The sequence below is a fragment of the Athene cunicularia genome (genome assembly GCF_003259725.1).
Source record: "Athene cunicularia isolate RWA chromosome 4 unlocalized genomic scaffold, athCun1 chr4_part2, whole genome shotgun sequence".
Classification (NCBI taxonomy): Eukaryota; Metazoa; Chordata; class Aves; order Strigiformes; family Strigidae; genus Athene; species Athene cunicularia.
The window spans coordinates 30,165,756-30,189,233 of record NW_020799099.1 but is presented as its reverse complement, the minus strand read 5'-3'; the positions used below and the strand labels follow the sequence as shown (position 1 = coordinate 30,189,233).

General features: G+C 37.2%; 1 protein-coding gene across 4 annotated transcripts in view; it reads right to left on the bottom strand.

The window, feature by feature from the left end:
* LRBA (LPS responsive beige-like anchor protein) overlaps window positions 1–23,478 on the bottom strand; it is a 404,059-nt gene that overhangs the window by 315,479 nt on the left and 65,102 nt on the right. For 3 of the 4 annotated variants that reach the window (XM_026847510.1, XM_026847512.1, XM_026847511.1), the window contains exons 18-30: window positions 22,696–22,804; window positions 22,060–22,141; window positions 20,248–20,371; window positions 19,805–19,997; window positions 9,797–10,825; window positions 8,980–9,069; window positions 8,557–8,732; window positions 7,122–7,275; window positions 6,536–6,716; window positions 5,129–5,256; window positions 4,650–4,757; window positions 1,815–1,986; window positions 768–1,206 (exon numbers count right to left, since the gene is read on the bottom strand). In XM_026847510.1, the coding sequence (XP_026703311.1) occupies window positions 768–1,206; window positions 1,815–1,986; window positions 4,650–4,757; window positions 5,129–5,256; window positions 6,536–6,716; window positions 7,122–7,275; window positions 8,557–8,732; window positions 8,980–9,069; window positions 9,797–10,825; window positions 19,805–19,997; window positions 20,248–20,371; window positions 22,060–22,141; window positions 22,696–22,804 (2,985 nt within the window). The remainder of the gene's footprint in view (window positions 1–767; window positions 1,207–1,814; window positions 1,987–4,649; window positions 4,758–5,128; window positions 5,257–6,535; window positions 6,717–7,121; window positions 7,276–8,556; window positions 8,733–8,979; window positions 9,070–9,796; window positions 10,826–19,804; window positions 19,998–20,247; window positions 20,372–22,059; window positions 22,142–22,695; window positions 22,805–23,478) is intronic. The other variant, XM_026847513.1, reaches the window with a different exon arrangement.

Sequence of the window (23,478 nt, the reverse complement as noted above, 5' to 3'; positions counted from 1 at the left end):
TCATGTAGACCTTTAGCACCAGAAGGCAGAACACAGATGCATTTTCATAAATTAACATGGGAGCATTCTACAGGCAGGACACTTCGATTATTACTCCTTTGTTTTCAACCCATTTCTAACTCTTATTAAACCAGTACTCTTTTGCAGGCCCACAGTAACAGAAACTAGATACAACTTTGGAATCAATACACACACAGGCTAATCTACACATTGTTAAAATGGACATTAAATAACTCAGAGTATCTCCTGAGCCCTTTAAAACTGGCTATGCACAGGACAGCAGCACTCATCTGCAAGTGCCTAAGTTTAGAAGAGGAGCATGGGAAAGAAAAGAACAGTTTACATCCTTAATCTTTTGTTTTACTCTTGCAGACACTTCTAGGCAATTTATTGGCACTCTTACCATATTGCTTATGAGCTGTAACACATACAGAGACAAGAGTTAACTCTTATGAAGGCGTGCTGGCTTCAAGACCTTCAAGTATAACCCAATCACCAGTCATTTTTCATTTCCACAGTCTTCTGTGGCATAACACAGCATCCCAAGAACTGCAGAGCATACCTTCACGATGAACCTACGCGATGCTGGTGGACTTGGTACTTAAAGGTTCTACTTGTAAATCAAAGCAGCTTGATAATATTTATTAGGTACTAAGTGACACAGTACATGAGAGCTGGCGGACTGAAGTGTGATTTTTTTTTTTCCTGTTCCTTACAGATATCTTAAGCAAAATGAAATAGCCCAAATATTTCAGAAGTTAAATTACCTGTCAAAGGAATGGAACTGTACAGGCTGGTCAGCAGCTCCATCACCAAGAACTCCAAGGAATGTTGGTGGCAGAAGAGCAGCATCCACTGCAGCCCCATCAGCCGGTGTGCTTACTAAGCTTCTCAGGATGTCCTTGACATTGACATTTTTTGCAGCTGGCACAGAAGCTGCAAGCTTATTATCCTCAGTTCCTGTCTCGCTTCTGCCTTCCTGAGACTTATTTACTTCTAACGAGAGCGTGCACAGTACTTCACTGATTGCATCTGGACCTGCACTAACATTCAGAAGTCCTGCTTCAGCAATGCTACTGGAACTGTTTGTCTGCCCTGAAGCTGGTTCCTCCCCAAGACCAGAATCCCTTCTTTGTACAGATACTGCACTTTCTGAATCTTCAGTGGAGGCTGAAGCACCGAGAGCAGCAGATGGGTTTTCCACATCTGTTCATATCAAAAACAGAAAACACGTTTTAAGTTCATTATTAATAGAACTGCTTTAGGATCAATGTGGTGAATGAAGTAACACCAATAGGTGAGAAGTGAAATAACACAGCTATAACTATCTCCTCTCGCCTACGCAGAGATTTAATATTATCTGTAAGTATTTAATAGGACACTTAGAAGAGACAAATTTCCTTCATATTTCTGAGAAGCATGAAAAGTTATAACATCTGAAAACTGAGACAAGTAAACAGAAGATTCTTTGACTGACTCAACAGTCAAAGAATGAAAATTAATTGATTGACCTAAAGAAAAATAGGAGAAAGTAGCGTTACAGTGGAAAGAACAGCCGCCAGTCTATGCTTATGCATACTTAACCTTATGCAAAAATGTAATGTTTCTTCAACAAGCCTTCACAAATTCTTAGCTACTTCAGTGAGATTAACCATCTCTACACAGTAAAATCAGCCTATAGATTAGGCCCCTCTCAGATCAGAAAAAGATGCACACACTGAGGCAAACTGTTGTTTATTTAACAACATCTTTCTGTACAATTTCTACATGTATAAGCCACATTATTTTGTTTGGCCAAATAATTAACCATTCACCTGTAGCAGGAGTTTCATTATTTTCATTCTCCGATTCCTTGAATGACTGGCTATGGTTTGGTGGTCGTCTTTCATTCTGGGGTTCCAGTATATCTCTGTATTTTGAAACCATGAGCACAGATATAAAATATACAACAGCCAAAGCCAAAAACTGAGCCTGCTTGCTATCCTCCTGTAAAAAAAGGACACACACACACAGAGATTTTTCCATTACAATTTCAGCAGCATGTTTATTTTTCTGTAAAGTATGCCCAGCGCTACCATAAACAGACCGAGAGTAAGCTGATATGTCAACAGTGGAAGAACAATATTCTCTAGCCACAGTTTGTCTCACCTATAAAGCTAGGGAATACAGCAATTGTATTCAAGTGGCACTAATCCTTTCATTTTTAATTTATAAATATGACAACTTTGGCTAAGGTTGTGTGTTTCGACTACAGGTTTCGAATTAGTGCGGGGACTAGGTCCCCATTATTTATTTACAGGTGTTTCCCCTATTATGTTTTCTCAAATGTGCCCAGATATTAACAGCATTTACTGTAAAGTACAACCAGGTAAACATACCCAACAAAACTGTAAAAGTATTTATAAACCATTGCATATTAATGAAGGAAGTGGAACAAATACCAGAACCAGTGTTTAGGTTTTATTTCATCATCAGATTGTCCAGATGGATGTACTGTACTACATACAATTTAAACAAGAATTGGCAAATATGCATTTGCATTTCAGCTGTAACAGGATTAAGAGATTTTAAGAAGATCTTCAATGAACCATGTCAGGCACCTCCCCAGGGTACTCAGTAACTCCTAGTGAAACAGAGGAGAGCACCACATCCCAGATATGACTAGACACTATGATTTAGCTTAAGTCTGTCCCTTTGGCTGTCAAAGGAAGAAAAGCTTTGCACACTTTGGGATCACAGAAGACCTGAATACTTGGATCCTCACTGACCAATCAGTAAGAGAAAGGGTGTTTGTTTGGTTTTTTTTCCCCTCATTTACATATGGGCTCAGATAGGATTCAATTTTTCCTTCTGAGCAGTTCAAGAAAGTAAGTTAAACCACAAAGCTCATTTTGTCATGACTGTAGAACCTATTGAAGCCCCACGTTCCATTAAGAGTTATTTTATAAGCTGTACTGGGAGAAGTTTATGAAAAGTTCTCTATTAAGAACTAGATAACATAACTGGATCCTATCTGTTATGCTGAAAACGCAGCCCTCTGCTCAACCCAAATCCTTAACTTGCCTAGAACAAGACAGAAACCGTAAGCTACTAACAGGTTAGCACCAGGCAAGAACAGCGCAAGACTGATGAAAGCTCCCTACAATGGTAAGGATTATAAAGAATTTTCTTGCTAGCCAACAGTATGAATAAAGTTGTGATCCACTGAATTAGCACTGTCCCTTCTTTATTTTTTCTGCTGTAGTTGTAGAACTCCTTGAAATAAAGTTCATGTACTATTACGGGTAGTTAAGTGAAATCCATCCAATTTCCTCCTATACAGTTTCCAATCATGCCAATCACAATACTAAGTACTGAACACAAAGTAAGAAACTGCATGCAAATCAAACAAAATATTCAGATGCAAGTATAAGCGGCTCAGATAAAAACTATTCTAAAACCAGATCTTTTAAAGTCTACTTTTTCTCTACAGTAGGCAAAAAGCAGAGTTACTGCATCTTTTTATATTTATTTGTGAAATAGAAAACATGGTGGATTAGATATGCAAAAAAAAGCAGAGGCTGTGTGTGTTAATTGGTGGGTTTTTTTAAGAAAAAAAACAACCCCGACGAGTACACGAAATGTGCTTGGTTCTGAAGATTGCCCAGAGCAGCTGTGGCTGCCCCCTCCCTGGAAGGGTTCAAGGCCAGGTTGGACGGGGCTTTGGGCAACCTGGGCTGGTGGAAGGTGTCCCTGCCCGGGGGCAGGAGGGGTGGGACTGGATGGGCTTTAAGGTCCATTGCAACCCAAACCACTGTATGATGCTATGAATATTTTAGCTGCCACCAGTATGGAAGATTCACTTCCTGTTACTCTTTTGCACACTGACACTGAAGTGGGGGTTGAAAGAAACTTTTTTCAATCATTAATTGTAAAGAAAAATCAAAGATCCTTCAATATTCTGCACAGGACAAAAGTCACTGTGTAAATCATTATACTTGCTAAATAGTCCAATTATTGTAAAATAAGTTCTAGTGTCCAAGCTTGTGGCCACCAATGACTCAGAGCCATTACAGCTGCTGTACTTGCTTACAGAGGTGGTTTTCTCAAGCAATCAATCTCAATTTCCTCAATATTAGCTATAAAGTTGCTGACATAGGGCAAAGACATTTTTAGTCAATTCAACACTAAAAACATATGCATATTTACAGCACATGCACACAAATTGGTTCCTCTGAGGGGAAGTAAAGGAATTAGAGATGACCTCTAATTTCTAATTAGCTAGAAAGGTACTCATTTTTCAAAAAGTATACATAAACATCTTTCTGATAAACAGTACACATAAACAGTTTGTCTATGTACAGCATGCGAAAGTACATATTTGTAGTAAACACAACATATTTAATATACAATAGGCCGAAGTCCAGAGAGGCAGCTCTTAGAAAGACACCAAAGAGCCTGATGGGTAGGCAGCGATTTTCAGCTCTCCCTTCTTTCCAACCCCAAACACTACAACAGCTGCAGAATATTATGAGTTCCTAATTACTCCAAGCAGTATTCAGGTTTTGTAAATTCAATTTAGCCAAACTGTGTAACACACAGCAAGTGTTTAGCAAACAGATATGTGCAGAAATCTAGCTGTAAAGAAAACAACATTATTTGTAGCTTACTATATCTCTGAACACTACTGCTCGAAGTCGATTAATATCCATATCCTGCAGAAGTCTATCATGGTCTCGTATTGGAGAAATGCCACCTGTCACAATGTCCACTGGACTCTATAAAAATAAAAGCAATTATTTCAGATTCTGTTTTTAAAAGCATTCTACCAAAAAGCATTGTGTACAATCATCCCCTGTTCATCACATTGTCATAACTAGAGCACAATGATCAGATATGTGTCTCGCCTTTAAAGGAAAAAAAAAAATCTGGCAAATTCTTGGGACAGATTTATTTGACTGTGGAAGGTTAAATAGGTAAGCGTTAAATTCACATCTTGGAAAAACAACTTCAGGATTTCCAGTGTTCATGCCCTTCAGCAGTGTTAAAGTACCAGTGGTGCAGGTATAAATTTAAAAAAAACTAAATTTAAAAAAAGTACAGAGTAATAATTATTGACTCATGTTCCTGAATGTGATCTTACACTTGCCTTTGCCGCAGACTTTCCTGTTCCTATAAAGCCCTGCACCGTTTTTTGGTTCTTCACAACGTCTCCAACAGGCTTCATCTGTGCATGCTGCTGACACTCCAAGCAATTCCTTACTGCTACCGCACATACTTGAAGGGAAAAGAAATGTTAAGAATTACTCCAGGAAATAGTATTGTCTACATCCCTTACAGAGACGTATAATACAGTTCTGTTTATCACTTAAACGAAAAAGTTTAAGCACATCACTGAAATGATATTTTGCTTCCATAAATTTTAAATAGTTGCAAAACAATGCTCAAAAGTCTTTCATAATTTATAACTTACAATTAATACTAAGCTTCTACAACATGTATGCTCTAATGGATACTTCCAAGCGAATTAGCATCCCTGACGGAAATTTTACCATGCATACAACCATGGGGTGGGGAGGGTGAAGACAGCTAGTTTCACAGACTAGCAAGGAAGACAAGCGATACACTAGTGAAAGAATGACAATGTTTGCTTCAGAATGCTCTGTTACTCTTGGACTAAATGTTCTGAAGTTACACAATTTATATTTTTTTAGCTTCACAATTGTACCTGTTTCATCTTCTAATATTAATTTCAAAGGAAAAAAGAACTACCCCACCTCTATACCTGTTTGCATCCCATAAATCTTGTTCTACCTGCACAAAGTTTTAATTGCCTAGAAAGGGAGAGGAAGGCTAGTTACTGTTGATGCTCTGAGCTGCTCTGCCACTCATGCAAATTATACTTTTCATTACAAGAAGTCTTACAGCATGCAACTACCACTAATACTCTCCTCCTGTATTAAGTAACTGAGCCCAGTTATGATCTTCCATGTTCTCATTTCCAGAACAGTCATTACTTTTGCAGGCAATGACCACTTTCTTTCAATCCAATTTGATGCAAACATACTGTAATACTGGATACTACTACTGCCCAGTCTGAACCCTACTCTCTAGAAATCTACATCTCTAGTTTTCACCGTATCTTGATTTACTAACCTCAAGATTTAAACCTCTTTTCTACATATTGTAAAGGTCCATGTTTTGGTATACAGTATAAGATTTCTTTTTCTTAAAGCTGTTATATTCTCAGCATTGACTGTTTGGGGAACTTTGGCAAAAGAAATATCTCCATGGATAGAATGAAATATGCATTCACAACAACCAGGCTACCACACTTAATCATTTATTTTATTTAAATATCTTTAAAAGAACCCTACGTATATGCATTGCAGAATACAGTAATGGTAAAATAGTAAAAGATCCCAGTGCTTCTTTGACTAAATGTAATCTTGATTTAACAAAAAAAAAAGACAGAAAAAAAAAAATCAAGCTAACAATTGCTAACTATTTAGTAGCAGCAAGCTCCTACACTCATTAAGTGGCTTTATTTGCTTACCCAGACGAAGACATTGTCGCAGAATTCCTCCAGATGACATATTTTTCTCAGACTCAATTTCAGTGAAACCAAGAGAGCTTGCAAAAATTAGCACATCCACAAGGTTGATTAATCTCTGAAGAAACGTTAAAGATGCTTCTACCGAAAGTCCTTGAGTTGGCTCAATATTCTCCAGTTCATGCTACAGAGAGAAAAATCAAAAGCAACATTTACTTCTTCGCAAAGGTGATATTCCTACAACTTAAATGAAGATAAATATATGCTGGAAGTCCACCTTCAGTCACATTCAACAGTAGTAATTAGTTATATTTGAGGAACAACCATTAGTACTGGGATTTAATCCCATTCCAGACCACTGTGGGACAACAAAGCTAGGTAACTTCTTTTTATGTCTTCAGGCAAAGAGGGCAGGCACCCAATTTATCTCAGGGAAAGTGTGGAGGTAGCACAGGGAAGAAAGAGATGCTTGTGGAAATATCCCACAGGCATTCCTGTTTCCCGTAAGGACAGATATAATAGTTAATACACTGCATAGAGACATCCTCCCACAAGAGATAAATTTTCAAATAAAAATGAAACTTCTTACAGTAGCAGATGTGGCAGCAGAAAGCAATGGCAATATACCACCACAAGCCATGATCATGTTGTCCATCACTTGAGAGATGAGGTGAATGGTGTTGTGCACGAATATGACATTGTCACTGCTATTCACAAAGTCCATCACAGTTTTTGTGGAATGGCTGTCCAAAACAAACAAACAAACAAACAAAAAACACCAAAAAAAACACCAAAGCATTCTGAATACAGCTTTATTTTTGTGGTATTTTAACATCTTTATGCTTTCATAAAGCTAAAACCAGACAGCTAGCAGCAGGGCACCAAATAACACATGACTGTAAGGGTCAACTGATGTACCTTAATCTAAACCTAATATTACTTCTCCTTTCTGTCCCCAAATCTCTCCAGATCACAGCTTGCTAAAAACATCAAGATGTGTGTCAATCATGATTTGGACAAAGATACTTTATAGGCTAGTCTATGATTACTTGCTATAGCAAAAGTCACTGTATCAGGCAATACAATAAACTTTCCTGGAAGTGTGAACTAGATTTGAACTTAACTCTTTGGCAAAATAAAGCAAATACTAAGGGCTTCTTAGATAAATTAAATAACAACAAAAAACTTAAATCCGTTAAACGTGGAAATAGATTTTTGAAACAGAACCTAAACTAAAAATATATTTTAGCTATATCTGATGATGTCCCAGGAGGTTAAATTAATGACATCCTAAAAGTTATAGTCAAACAAATATTCACCTCAGTTTATATTGTTTTAATCACTTAAATACTCTATTTCTTCATCCTTAGATTCCATTTTATCAGGTCACTACAGTTATATGGTTTAATTTAATTTGACATTCACTACTACTACAAGCTAATGTCACCACTCTTTAAGTTATTAAATCTTAACATTAAAACGCAGAATTACCACTGTCTTCAAAGTTTCCTTTTTCTAACTAAATTCACCTCGATGATGCATTCCAGACTCCTCTTACAAATTAATTTTTAAATGCATTGAGCATCTCTGTGTTCACAGAACCCTATCAAAGCAGCAGCATAGTGTGTAAATGCGGAAGTAATAAATATAATTTGGGATTTTTTTTTTTATTCCATATTTAGATACCAACAAAAGATGCAGGCCCTTACATACATTAGGAACATGAAAATCATGGGCCCGTAAAAAAAAAAAAAAAATCACAGCAAGACTGCCATTGGTTTAAATGTAGCCAAGTTTTCAGTCAGAATATATGTGCAGGCCCTCATGTTTGTAAAGAGTCTTTAAAAAAACCTGAGAATATTTGGGTATAGGTCACAAAATAAGGTTACTGGATGACAAGTAAAATACCAGATGTGTAAAATTCTAAGCCAAAGAGTGACTCTGATGCAGTTTCAACAAAATTTCAAGATAATTATAACTGAAATGCCAGTCTAGATCATTGCATCTAAAGCACAGAAGTTTACCTTCTCCACATCTGTATATCCGTTTCTATGGAGAAGAGCAAGTCCGTGAGCAGGCGCTGATGCATCAGTGACCACTTAAACTCAGGAATACGGAACACAGTTGACCTGGAGTCTCTTTTCTGCCCATCTGATGTAGCACTTAGCTCTTGTCCTGAAGAATCTTGCTGCCTTGAGGTCTGAATACACGGTTTGAAAAAACAAAAAACCCCACACTTATTATTAGTTTCCATGGCATACACTGAAATGCATTGAATAGACTCGATTTTTAGATATTCAACAAGTTGACTGTGTACATGGTTACAAATCAAACCAAAACTATTACACAAGTGCTATTTACTGGATGTACCAAACCTACAAACTAGTCTACAGCAGCACTACCACACCTGTCAGCCTAGGCATACACAAGCAGCAACCCAGCCTTACCACAGGGGGAGTGTATGTTGCAGTAGACAGTGGTTTTCCTCCTTTGAGGAAGAATGGTGCAGAATGAAGAGCATCCATTAGCAGGTATCTCTGCAGAAGGGAAGTACTCAGATACATGACTATTTAACCACGAAAAGCTGAGTCAGAAATTAAAGACTAGAGGGGTGGAGCACTGCAGCATGCAACAGAAACTCAGTTTTAATTTACACTTGCACAAAAAAGGTAGGCTGACATGGAGTGACAGTCCAACCAAATTTTATAGTTTTAAATATATATATATATTTTGTGCACCTGCAGAGTAGCTAGTGTAAAAAATATTTTCACAAGTTCCATCAGAATATGAAAGAAACAGTGATTTTTTTTTTTTTCTGCACAAGCAACGTTGGCTTTTCAATAATTCTAGAGTTGAGATTATAAAATCAGACTGAAAAGAGTAAAATGGAGGTTGAATAAAGAGGCAGAAGAAATTTTAGATAAAATCCTCTCAGAATATATAAATGTTTCCTTCAATTTTTCAAACTTAAGAACAGAAGTACCAACACAGGTGAGGTATTCACCTAGCCGAATACTCAGTCTCCATCAGCATCTATAGGTGGATGTAGGAAGAATAAAATCATAGATTTCTCAGTACACAAATTAGTAAGAATTATGGCTATTTTAAACAAGGGTTGAAAATATTCTTTAGATAACTCTCAAAATCCATAGACGTTAAGTCCCCACAATGTGTATGGGCACGCTTTTTCCAAAAATCTCATAAAATAAAAAAAACCTTCCTTTTATTTTTAAGCTGGACAGATGAAGGACAGGTAGAATTTACCTCAGGTATGGGTCTCGGGGGCAGAGGTGCTTCTAGACATGTGTTAGCTTTCAGTTCCAGTCTTTCTGTATCTGATGCAACACTAGAAACATCAAGCTTGGCAATTCTTTTGTCAGAGGCTCCAGCAGGCTCTGGCACATGTGCATTTGCATTTTCCTCAGCTCTCTTAGTTTCACTAGAAGGAATCTTTTCTTCCTCTAGCTTCTTTTTCCCTTCTGAATCTGGTTGAGCGGTGGCTAGTTGAACTGGAGAACTCCCTGTTTCTGGTGAAGTCAGCTCTTGTTCTTTCCCATCCACACCTTCAGTATCTTCAGATTTTGAAAGCACAGATTCAGGTTGTTTCTCAATTGTTTCTTCCTGTTTTGTCACTTCGCTTTCACTAGAGCTACATTCCTTGTTCCCTTCTGGAAACTCTTCTGAAGGTAAAGGCATACTACTTTCCACTTTCAAATCAACAAAGTCATCTTCATCTTCCACCTCTACTGTTGATTTTTCCAGTCTTTCTGGACTTTCAGGAATTTCTCCTTCCAAAGCAGTTTGCATTGCTAGAGAAGCAGCAGTGACCGCTACTGTTTCTTCCACAAGCTCAACAGCTTTGCTTGGAGAATCTTCAATTGCTTCAGCTATTCCAGTACTAATTTCTGAAGCACTGGGCTTTATTGCTTCTGATTCTGGAAAAAATTCTGCACAAGGCACTGCTTTTAAACCCTGTGTAGCCTCTCTGTCTTCCCCCTCTAACTCCTCCCTATGATTAGACACTGAATGAGTTTGTTGGTCACCATCTGATGAGGTATTGGTCTCGCTTTTTTCATTACTGCACTCCACATCATCATCAGCAGTACATAAAGGAGCACTACCATCTTCTTTTAGCTCCAAACATGGCTGTTTTACTTTGGTTTGGGCTTCTTTGCTAACTCCAGAGATTGTTCTAATTGGAGCTGAAGAACGTATTCCACTCCCTTCGTCTCCTTTCCTTTGGTACTCCCTGTACATTTGAGAAAGACTCTCTTTGTGCATTTCAAAAGTTACCTAAAACAAAAGAGTTGAAAGTACATTAGAAATTATATATTAATGACCGTTTTCTCTAAAAAAAATAATAAAATCACCACTCATATCCCAAAGCTATGCTATCCCAGATTTATACTGGATACTGTCCTTGTATGGTGCACGTTGGAGATGACTTCAACTGAGAGCGAGTTTTCCTTAAGTGTCCTGTTACTCCTGGCCAAAGGAAAGAAAAAGCAGTAACACCAGAGTCTAAAATCCTATCCTGATCCCATAGACAGGAAATTAAATGTTTACTAGAAGCACTCAGAGTTTTAAAGATTCCATCTAGCAAAAGAAGTGAAAATGTTTAAAGTTTAATATTTCTAGTTAACACTTGTGTTATTTCCTCAGCTAATTACAGTCACCGGTAACCAGAGTTATCGTGCTACTTCCATTCATGTAGCTGTATAGGATGCAGATAAAAATGCAACAGCATAACATCCAGGGAATTATTACATTGAAGAGAGCTGACAATCTCCATTTTTTTGTAATGGGGACACTGTGTTAGAGTAGCAGGGGCACTTACTATCACTGAGCTTTTGCATGATTTTAGCACCTTGAGTATGCCCAACAATCCACTAAGATAAATAAACTTTTGAGAAGTTTACATAAAAAACTACAATCCCACAAAGTCATAGCAAAGCAAAACATGTAATGAAGCCAAAATCCTGGGTATCTCCAAATAATACCTAAAATGCTCCAGAGGACTTTTCCTCTGGTAAATGCTATTCACCCAGTCTAAAAGGCACATAAGAGCTACAAAATATGATTAACGTGAGAAGACCTCCCTACAGATAAACTGAAAAAAACTATTATTGTTTTTTAGATACATAAAAAAAAATCCAGCTATACACATACAGATTAAAATTAATTTGCCCAAATAAACAGCTGCGTGTTGAATGGAAATCTCACTGGACTAACCAAGTTTTTATTACACTGTCATTCAATTTAGTATATCCATACCTTTCTATTTAGGATTTAGATTTATTTTCTATAACTGAAGTGTTTATTTTTCTGTAGATTAGTTCTCAAAATTTTCCCAACATATAAGATGCAGCTGAGGGTTTGGTTTTTTTCAAACCATTTTCTTTATCATAAACACTTTCCATAGACAAAGCAGAACAGCACATTTTACTAAATATATGAATGCACGTTTTCTTGTTCTCCTACATACTGAACTCATTCATTTGGATCTCATAAAAATTCTATGTATGTGTGTGATAGTTTTAAGCCCTGCCAGGACCGGAGACCACATTGCCGTTGTCCCTCCCCCTTGGACACAAGTAGGGCACAAACCCCAGGTTAAAATAAGAAGAAATTTAATACAACAGTGTAATAAACAATCTGAACAACAACAGTAGCAATGATAATAACAATAAACAGTAATAACAGTGAGCAAGACAAAATATATACAGAGAAATACCTCAGTGGTTACAGACAGCCCCGTACTCCCCGCCACCAAAGCCACAAAGGAAAACGTTCCTGCGCTCCCGCGCCCAACCTGACATCAACATGGTATGAATAACCCGGCTAGAGATCCCTTCCCCCTCTCTGCTGGGGAAACCCTACCCTAGCTCAACTAGGACACTTACAAAACACAACAAGCATTAACAGTAACAAAGTTTTAAGTTCCAGCAGCCCAATCTACTTAAGTGCTTTATTAAATTACCAACCTGGTTAAAGTAAATTGCAAGCATGAAGCAGTACAACTTTAGACGAATTCTTAAAGCATACCATCAGTTCTGTTACAGCTGCTTTGCCCTAGAACTTCAAGGAATCACTGAGGTTAAGGCCAGAAAGTAACCTTAGATGATCTAGCCCAGCCCTTGATTTTAGCTCCCTTTCCGACACATTGAGCCCAGCCCGTGGATTGGATGGCAGCATCCGGAAAGTTGTACAGCCCGGGTTTTAAAAATCAAGAGATGAAATCTCCCCTGGATCATTTGTTCCAAATCTACTCTACCATCTTAGAAAAAAAAAAAAAAAAAAGAAATACTGCTTTGTAAAATCCAACTTTTTAACAAACCTATATGAGCAGTTCTTTTTAATTTGTAATTTTGTTTGACAGGAAACCAAGAAACAGTAGCACTACGATGGAGGCACTGGACAATTCTTCCCCCACACTGCCTGTTACATTTAGGAAGCACACAGGGTCACAAAGCCAGACAATACATCCTCCAAAGAAAATACCCAAGGTTAACAAAAGTCGTATCAACGAAACTGCAAAATTAAGTAGAAGTTATGATTACTAAATACAAGGGGACAGAGATACTATATAAAGGTATTGAAGATTAACCATTAGGATCTGTAAGCATGCAACAATTTATAAGACAACTGTTAGCTTGAAGAATCTTAAGTGTACTTGAGTCATTTTTTATTTTCCTTAAGGCATTTGCAACTGTAAAGCTGATAATACAAAATTAATTACTAGAAATTGTTCTAAATTAGTGAGCTAAAAGGCCAATCGTTAATCTTCACCATCATTTGATGGTTAATCCATAGCTGTTTGCAATCCTTGGAATGCATGTCTACGCAGTACTAGTTAAAGACACTCGTGAGCCAACAACTGCATTTGCCTCTGCCATTAATTTTAACTTAATTTGACGTCCAATGTTTACTAATTGCCAAGGAGAAAAGTTAGCATATGGCAATGAAAAAGGTTAAGATGATTGACATTTAAATTAAATAACATAGGGAAAATCTTTTAGCTATATGTGAAGATTTTGTCCCTTTTTTTTGATTATCACATGGGCAATTTTGTAGAGTAGAAAAAGGAGGGAATGTCTGCCAGACAGGTCAGACAATTATATAGTACTGCTGTTCCCTTATAGAGTCTGCTCAGTGCAAACTAGCTCCTGTGCTGCTGACACCATCAATAAACTCTTCCTAAGTCCAGAAAGCATTACAACTCTTAAAATCTTAACAAGGACTTTTGTTGACCTGTTTTTCCCACTTCTCCTCTAGCAACACTACTGTTCAAAAGTGGAAACGAATCTCCATACAAAACGAGGTCTGGTTAGGTGGGAGGCACAATATCTGAAGATATCAAACCTAATTTTCAGTTTGGTGAAGTGAAAGACAGAAAGGTACTGTGTGCATCATACACTGCCTTACAGCCATCTCTGAGTTATTTCTGAGTGGTTCATAGAAGAAAGCTAAGAAAAGCAAACCGACATAGCTTCTGCGGGACACTATATAGGAGAAGTTTCTAGAAGGAGTCTAAGCTTCCAACCAAAAAAAGCATTCACAGACACAGAGTGGGTAGGGAGGACAAAACCACTCTACCAAGATGTTCCTGCATTTTCATCTAAGTTGCAATACTTTTGCCTTTTTTCTCTTCAGCCTGGGGAAAAAAATATGCAAGCAAATAATTTCTAGAATAAGAAAGCAAGAACTAGTCAATATAATACGTAAAAGTCTTTGCTTATCTGAGAGATAATTTTATGTGTGTTGGCAGTGGTTTATTTTCAAATCAAGGTATTAGCTTACTGTTACATCACCATACAATAATAAATTTAAACAGCATACCAAAAGTGTATTTGTACATTTTCACTAATGCAACTTTTGCTTTTCATTTGTTTGAATTGCAAGATATGAGCGTATTATCCTCTCAAAGTATATGTTTCCTATCTCAAGCCCTGCCACCATTCCTACAGTTCAGCAGACTGTCAAATTCTGCCTTGTACATATTTGATACAGTTATTAAAAAACCCACGTTGTAACTAAATTCAGCGTTTACCACTCTGCAGTGCCATAATACCCAGGTACAGGTCTTGCGCACTTCTCTTTTTAGACAACTTTTTCCAATCTCCCCATGCATTGCTGGCAGCTCTGTAGCACAGACTCCACATCCATCATTTCAACTCACAGCCCAGCAGCCCAAGTCAGTCCCTCCAGCCATAAGACAGGCAGAACCTGAACACAGGTAGCGGCAAGCATGGAGGAGGTTTGCCTCAAACTCTGCCTCAACAGCAAAGGAAGTTACTGACTAATCTTGAGGCTGCAGACAGGTCCCATCTTCCAAGGATTTTTATACCAAGTTATACAGGTGAGAATCCATTCTCTCTTCAGGTCATCTTTGCTTAGAAAGACTCTCTCCTAGCTGTTTGCCTCTTCATGCATCAGTCCTTTCCACTGCTAATGTTTCCCCATTTCTTCCTTTGGAGACCTCTGGCTCTTCTCAACCAGTAGCAAATCTCTATTACACTCTTCTTTTAAGGCTTCTGTGCAGCTTCCTCTACCCAGCTATTCTGTTCTTTGCTGCTTCATAAAATCTCAGTTTGCCATGCTCACTCTATTCCTATCCCCCATTTCACACTCTTCTTTCAGTTTGAATCAGTCAGATTTTAGCATCCTGCAGCTTTACTGATGACACTCCACTCAAACTGAGCGAATGATGAGATGGAGGAGCTCCATGTTAAGAGCCCATCAATGGTACAGATTTCTCCTCCCAACTCTTCTGCCTGCTGAATAATGAAAATACTTTCTTCTCCTCAGAGGCATTGGCTAGGAAAAGCCCTCCCACACGCCTACTACAAAAGAAGCTGTAACAAGGAAACACCTAGGAAAGGTAAAGGATTGTGTCATGACCACACGTTCTGGAGGGTTCTCAGCTTTAAGGGAGGCTGCACAGTCTAGTCCCCAAATTCCTTCTGCTGTCTGTAAGCTGGGTGACACTGCCCACCCTCCCCGCTCCAAGAATCACTTCTATCTAGACTAAGCAATATTTTTTTATAACTATTTATACCATTGGATGCACTGGGCAGCGCACAATTGAAAAGCAAAAACCTGCCGTAGTACATGGACCCTCCTGGCTACCTACCTCAGCTTCCCCTCTAGACAATGCAGACACACTTTTCAGAGGACTGAAGAACATCTGAAGCCTTTAAAACGTCCCAGAACTAAACATGCCTGCACAGACCACTGTGGAAGACCCTACCTTCTTCAAGATCAGCAGAAAAAACGGAGGAAAACTGTCCTCAATAATTACTCATGAATGTCAGTGGGATTTCGATTCAAAAGATCCTGATGGCCTGTTACTTTCTGTAACTACTGAGCTATGTTTACTTCTCTGCAAATTAGTTTTTAAATTGGCATCATATATTATCTCCTCCACCACCTAATCTTTGCTGCTTTTGCCAGTTTTCCCTCATCTGACAGCGAGGAAAATCAGGAAAACATAACACATGTAAATTGTAAGTGCTGTGCGCATCTTGGTTTTTGTTTTTTTTTCTCCTGTATTAAATGAGTGGGGCATCAGAGAACCTACAAATTTACTTAACGTTCACCACTGTTTTTATTGCAACTGTACTTCCTTAGACTGAAAACTAACAATTATTTAGAAATACACCACATGTTAAAGTCACAGTACTAACGTTTTAAGATTATACTTCTTCCCATTCAGGCCACTGAACAAAATTTTTTCACTTATACAGCAATAACAAAACATTTCTGAGCCTTACTCAATGAAAATTTCTTGGCCTACTTAAAAAAAATTATCAGAATTTACCCAAATATCTTTTCTTTAACCAAACCATATGGTAACATGAAGCAACCTTTAAGTAGTAAAATATATTTAAGGGCCTGAAGTAAGCAAATGTTGGTTCTTTGCAGTAGCTTGAAACACTCAGATAATTTAGGAGTGCATTATACTGTGTAAATCATTATATTCTTTAAAAACTTGGAGAAGCCGAAAGGTCAAAAAGGCAAGTTGTCCACCATTCTTTACCTGTTTCCTATTATTAACCCCAAAATCATTGGTCCTTTTTACGAAGTGACATGGCTAGACAGATAAAAATCTAAGGCCCAGCTAGCATAGTTACGGTATTTAAAAAACAGAAGTTCTTATATGCTTTCATAAATTCAGCACCAGCCAGTTAGAACCAGAGTTGTGACTTAATGTTTTCATTAATATTTTTATTGACCTAGGAGCCACAGATTAAACACCTTTGTATACACTGTGTTAATATCTGGAATACATAAAAATTGGAATATGGACATGAGCGAAATACGTGAGGAATACTAAGAAATGTGACTTTAAAAAGGTGACTCGCACCTTCTAAATTCTGAGTGTAAGGAAACCGATGCAGTGCAATTATGCTAGAAAAGCCGTTGCTGCTTATAAAACATTGTGCAGCTGTTGGAAGAGAGGGTTACAGTGACAAACAGCTTCCCTGCTACAAAGGTGGCAGGAAATCTATCAAACTGGACAATAAAATTGCAATTGAGTTTCTTTGGCTTTTTATAGCAGCTGCATGTATCTTGATGTGTAGCTCTGCAAAACCTATCCAATTCTGTAACACTGGTCCTTTATGTACTAGTTCTTCATCATAGAATGGTGTTATAAATTAGTGGCAAGAATGGCGCAAAGGGTTGTAAAAAGGAAAAATAAGCAGTAACCCAATACAATTAGAGATGAAATAATAAAACCACAAATTGTTTATTCTCTTAGCAATGTTAAGGAAATATTTTTGTTCCCATAATTCCCACATTACTTTGAAAGCATGTTAGAAATCAAAAACATCTGAGATGCACGTACTGTCGAACAATTTGCCCGCTGAATTATGTCTACGCTATGGTACGTGTGAATCTCTATGGATCTCAATATCGGTGTAAGAAGATACATGAATATTCAAAATAAATAAAATTAAAGGGATTAAAAATTCAGTATTATTAGGTATTAATATCTGTTTATACAGGCATTTTCAAAGGATTAGTAAGGTTTTACCACGGAGTTTTGTTGTGATTTATACTAATTTATGTTTATGTAATTAAAAGAGTTATGAAATATCACCTAGCTTTATACTGCTACTTGCATAAATTGCATGTAGTATTTATAAAAAGTTCAAACAGCAAATACATAATAAAGGTGAAAAAAATCCAATTTTAAAATCCTTTATTATTGCATCATTGTTCGTATCACTGTTGTTAAATTTGTTGGGTGCGTTTGTTGTTTAAGCATTTTCATTTAGGCTTCTGGCACTGGATGTGGAGGAGCAGATTAGCACAACTGAATTGGATTAGCACCAGTGTCCAAACAAACTGAACTCCTGTAGAATTCCTTCCAAATTACACCACCACTCCGCTGCTAGCTCTGCCCACGCTCACACATTTCTAACCTTGACATTGTTCAACTTTAAGAGAAAGTAGGTTGGAAGAATGAACAGTCCTTGCATTTTGACCGGGAAGCCAACAAAGTTAGACCTGGGAAAACTGAGAGAGAAAGTTACTTCTACAACCAATGGTACCTCACTACACCAGCATGCCAGGAACCAGAAGTGAGGAACACAGAGTGAAGCATGTCATTTTCTCATTCACTGTAGTATTGCACAAAAACATACAGCCTTTTTGGGGGGGAGAAAAAAAAATAAAAACAAAAAAACCCAAAAGTAACATTAGCTGTACCTCAATTTTTTTGGTATTTTCTAAACCCATGTTTTTCTCAACAATGGGCCATGGCATCACATTAAAAATCTCGGGCTTTGCTCCATGAACTCTAGACCTCTGATTAGTCACATTAAGTCAATGAAGACAATGAACAAAAATCCATATAATCATTTTGACACAGAAGCTGTTTAAATGAGATTTCCAACATCACATTATCTTACAAAAAGTCTAAGACTAGAACTACAGCTTATAAGATCATGTGCTAGTTAATTTTTAAATTCAATACACCAAAGTTCTGGATAACAGAGGTGGAAAGGTGATCTTCCTTCAGTCACCTCTCCATCTTTCCCCAGCAATCACAGAAATGCTTTAAATTATGCCAGTTTCTATAAACTCTTAGGGATCTTTACTCTGGCTACAGCTTGCCATTGTACAATCTACTCCACCCATGCCCTCTGCATCTTGGGAGAAAGAGAGGAAACAGGTTTTCTGAAGACTGCAGAGCTGACGCAAAAGGAGATTAAGACTATTTCAACAACTAAAACATAATCTCTATAAGGGTTAAAATCTGGCCCTGGATTCTTTGCACCTGGATTCCATTTAGCTAAGTGACTATTTAACAATATTATTTCACACACTTCTTATATAGATTTCTACATTTGTCTCCCCGTAACCCAATAATCCACCACCAAGCTCTGAATGCAATAAACAGAGCTGCAAAGTAACAGTATTCTTGCTGTGTGCAGAGGCTGACTAATTTTGAGAAGGAAAAAAAAAAAGTCAAGGACCTCAAAAATGCTAACAATTCCTAAAAGTGATCTTCAGGATTCACAGATGTCCTTTTTGCACTGTTACGTTGCACATATTTAGAAATACATAATTTATGATTTAATTCATCTTAAGTAAGTATTTCTGAGGAACCAGAATAAGTATGAGGCCCACACTGGTTCAGAATAAGGCAGGGCAGTTATCTTTTATCCTACTGTGCCTTGCTCAAAGATCCACTAAAAACTTTTATGTTATAATTCTGGTTGTAACGACAACAAAAACTCCGACGGAAGAATAATGCAGGGTAATAGTCTCATTCATACCACAAGGATTTGTGTTCTTGCCCTGTATCCCATGGCAGCTTAACAGCTGAAGCATCTGTCTTAACTTTGATTTCTTTGCTTTTTACTGGTTTGTTTTACTGCTTTTTGACGTTATCAAAAGGTATTTTTGTTTATGAATAGATATGGTGCGCCACCTTGTGTTCATGCCATTATTTAAAAGCAAAACCAGGACTAAAATTTTTCAGAAATCCTCCTGAGATTTGATTACCTCATTTCTGAAAACATATGCCATTTTCAGTACAAACTATCACAATTTCAGCGACAACAAAAAAAAATATTTGTGTTCAAGCAACAACGCTTAATTGTCAAATATTTGAAAGTTATGCCCGGTAAAAACACTGGGCTTCTACTTAAGTACTGTTCTTCGCTTCAAGACTACTCTCACTGTGTGATACAGCACTTTTAGAGCTCTACATCTAATTACACTGCATAACAAAATTTCCCAACTATATCCAACACTCACCTTTGAATGTGTGATCGACAGGGTATCCACCCAAACACGCCAGCCACCCCACTCGTATTTGATTGCATGGTAGAGCAAAATTCGAAATATGGTATACACCATCTCAGTTATCTTCTGTTCCTCAGAAGTTTTGGGATTAAAACAGCAAAGGGAAAGCATCCACTCCTGCCAGACAGAGCACTGCAACAAACTCCTGCAAAAACACACACACACTACTTAATCAAAATTCAAAATACATCTTAGAAATATACATGAGCTAAGTCAGGAATTCAACATGTTTTAAAAAACTGCTATGTGTAAGCTTCTCTAATTTTACATATTGAAGACTATACTAGACTACAGAATTTGCTGAACAGCAATGAAGCAGCATCTGCTTAATGAGTCTGATTTACTAGAGCTTACTACTTCCTCTGTATACATGCACATACAGCAAGCTATCTTACCTCCTATTTTCTCTGCTGTTATTAAAAAGTTTAATCATATCTGAGAGAAAGGCTCGCCGAACCTCCAGAGTTTCTGGACACTGTGGAGAATTACGTAGCAGGATTGCAATAACCTTCAAAATCTCTGTAAAATAGTTCACAAGCAACAAAATATTAGTAGTAAGCACAGCACAAAATACAGGACATCTTCCAATACTGTTTGTACAAAAAAAGTGATGCTATATAAAAAAAAGCTTTATACTGAGAAAAAGCACATCTCTAATTGAGTAGAAGATTTAACTAATACAGATCCCTTCTTCCAAGACTCCTCAAACCTGGTCACCATCAGGGGGATTTGCAGGCTGAAGAAAATAGAATCCAGGCTAAATTATTCCGAAATTTTTTTGAATTACTAAGTTTAACCAACACAAATGCTATTGCACGACGAATGACAAGCTATCAGAATCTGTCAGAACCTTTTTCTAAGGAAATTCACATAGTGCAATCTATCCATTATAAAATCATTATAGGAGAAAAATGCACAGATTTTGCTCTGCCTCAATAATACTGAATTTCCAAAGAATCTGAAAAACTTCTGATTATATTTAACAATTTCTGTTATTAAAAAAAAGGTTTGAGAAAGGGGACAAAACCCTCCCAACGTAAAATTTCACCTTTATGAGCATAATGTTTTCTATATTTTTTAGGAGACAGTAAACACTGTGTGTACATTCCCCTTTTTGAAGTTGCGGGGTAGTCACTGATCTTGTTACTCTAAAAGAAAAGTTAACTTTGTAAATAAATTAGGCTGCAATTTGAACCCGGTCACTGTGATAGTTTCAGTAAACCTCCCACAATTTCTCTCAAAAGATAAATTTCTTATTTGATATTACCTCTGACCTTAAAAAGGCAGTCTAGAAGCAACTCCTCCTGCTAGACCTGGATAATTCCAGACTCATACCTCAAATAATCTTTAAGTAACCACAGCAGTGACTGCCAATTTAAAAATTTTAAGAGAAAGTAACAGAAGTCTCCTCCCATCTCTTCCTTCATACAGATTCACCAGGATGCAAATGGCATACTGCAACCAGATTGCTTTCCTCCGTATCTGCTTTGATTTCTTTCCTCTTCCCCCCATTTTCAACATGAAGGAAACCCACAACTATGACCTACATTTAATAACAAAGCAGCTATGAAAGTGAAAAATCTGTTATTTCTCCAGAAAAAAATGAAATCCCAAAGCTATCATAAGTCCATTGTATTATATACAGAGCACATTAATAATGCATATAATTCAGGAAAGGAGATCAGTATTTTCTCTTAGTTCAGAAGACATCTAAAGTTTCATATCAAGATATTTCCCATAAAGTAAGCTAACCAAAACAGTGGGTAGATACATTTCTCCTACTTCCCATCTAGTGCTGTCATACTGAATGTAATTTAAGATGAAGGCTGTTTCCATATTTCAGGTAATTTAGTCTGACATCACTAAATAATGCAATCAGAATTTTGCTGGAACCTTAACGTGTATTAAATCAAAGTATCCTGTGCGTGCAAGTCTTGAAAAACCATTTCATAACACGACTGCACAGCCAAAAAGGGCAAGTTATGAACTACATACACATTTAGACCCATAAAACGTCTTTGAAAAAGCAAGAGACGTGCTTCCTAAATAACTCCAACTAAATGCACATTATCTTTCCTTTTTATGAAAGACGATGTAAAACTGAGATCAGAATTAAGACTGGTGGAGGGAATTAATAAGCTGTCTCATGTCTTCTTTTAGAGCAGACTTTTCTTACAGCAGCACTTAGAAACATGTAACATTCTTACGGGGATTTTGTATCTTCACTGTTGAATCTGGGTCAGGATGTTGTTTATGTACCACTTGAGTGCAAATCTGTTCAGTCAGAATCTAGCAAGAACGAAGAAGTTGCCACGTTAGTGTTCATAAAGACAGCTTACTGAAAAATAGTTGGATACATCTTTCATACAGAATCATCATTATTTCACCATGGTTCTAAAACTTATCCAAAAAAACTCACTTGTCATTCTTGATAATTTATTTCATCCCGTTCTTAAAATTTTACTCTGCACTATTTTTCTTTTGCTTTCTCTTAAGTGCACGTTTATTTTAAATACAGTGGAAAAGAAACCTGAATCTAGCCAAAACAATCATCATAATGCAAGATCATCGCTATAATAAAATTCCACATATATACGAGTGTCTGCTTGAGACATTCAGGTTACTTATTATCTAGAATTGTTCGTAACAAGCATAATCAAGTTAATGGGGGTGGGGAGGAAATCTCAAGTAGTGAGCTTTGGAAAAAAAAAAGCAGCACTCAGCTGCATCACGCCAAGGTTTAATGTCATCTGGAACATATCAGCACAAATATGTAAGCAATTTTCTAACAATGTCTTACAAGTAATTAGGAAGATTGGATCCTAACTACAGTATATTACTACCTCAAATAGGACATTGTATGTGGTCATGGTGATTAAGCTTGTCTGAAGCATCAGCCTTTCAGCCAACAAAGAGAACAATCCATGTCCAAGCATGACTTCAGCTTTTCTCCTAAAATAGGATAGAAAGATAAAATAAACTTACATATTTTACTTGCCTTAGGGGATAAAAAAAGATTAAAAATTTGCCCCAAGAAATATGAAATCACTGGAAACATCTTTTTCTTTTTTGTTCCTTAAGTCTATCGATTTTAGTTAACGAAAAGGGCAAGGATTCAAATTCTGAAAAGACAAGTCATTCCCTGAAGACAAACAGAAGACAGCTAACTTTCTTCTGTAAATGCAGTCCTCACCCACAAGCCCAAAAAGCTGAAACGCATCCTTAGCGATTTCTTGATCAACACTAAGGAAAGGGCATTTTTATCTTCATTTCACTCAAAAATACAACCATGGACAGCGATCTCAATAGTTATCTATTATTGTAGTCAACTTGAGACATATTCAATCTAGTTCTCGGGAAGTAACACAGGGTTCAATCTCAGCAGTCTAATTCTTGCTATCAATTCCAGTGGAATCACGGAAAAAGAGCACTTTTAAAAGCAGGCAGCTGTACTGCAAGCATGAACCTGGTAAGGAAGCGATAATGCCTGGTTACTAGTTGCCAATAATTCTACCACATCAGAAATGTATTAATGACAAACAAATTGAAGAGTACTTGAAGAATAGTAGTTCTTATTCAGTGAAGCATATTTAGTGATTAACCTCCAATATAGCTTTTTTTTACTT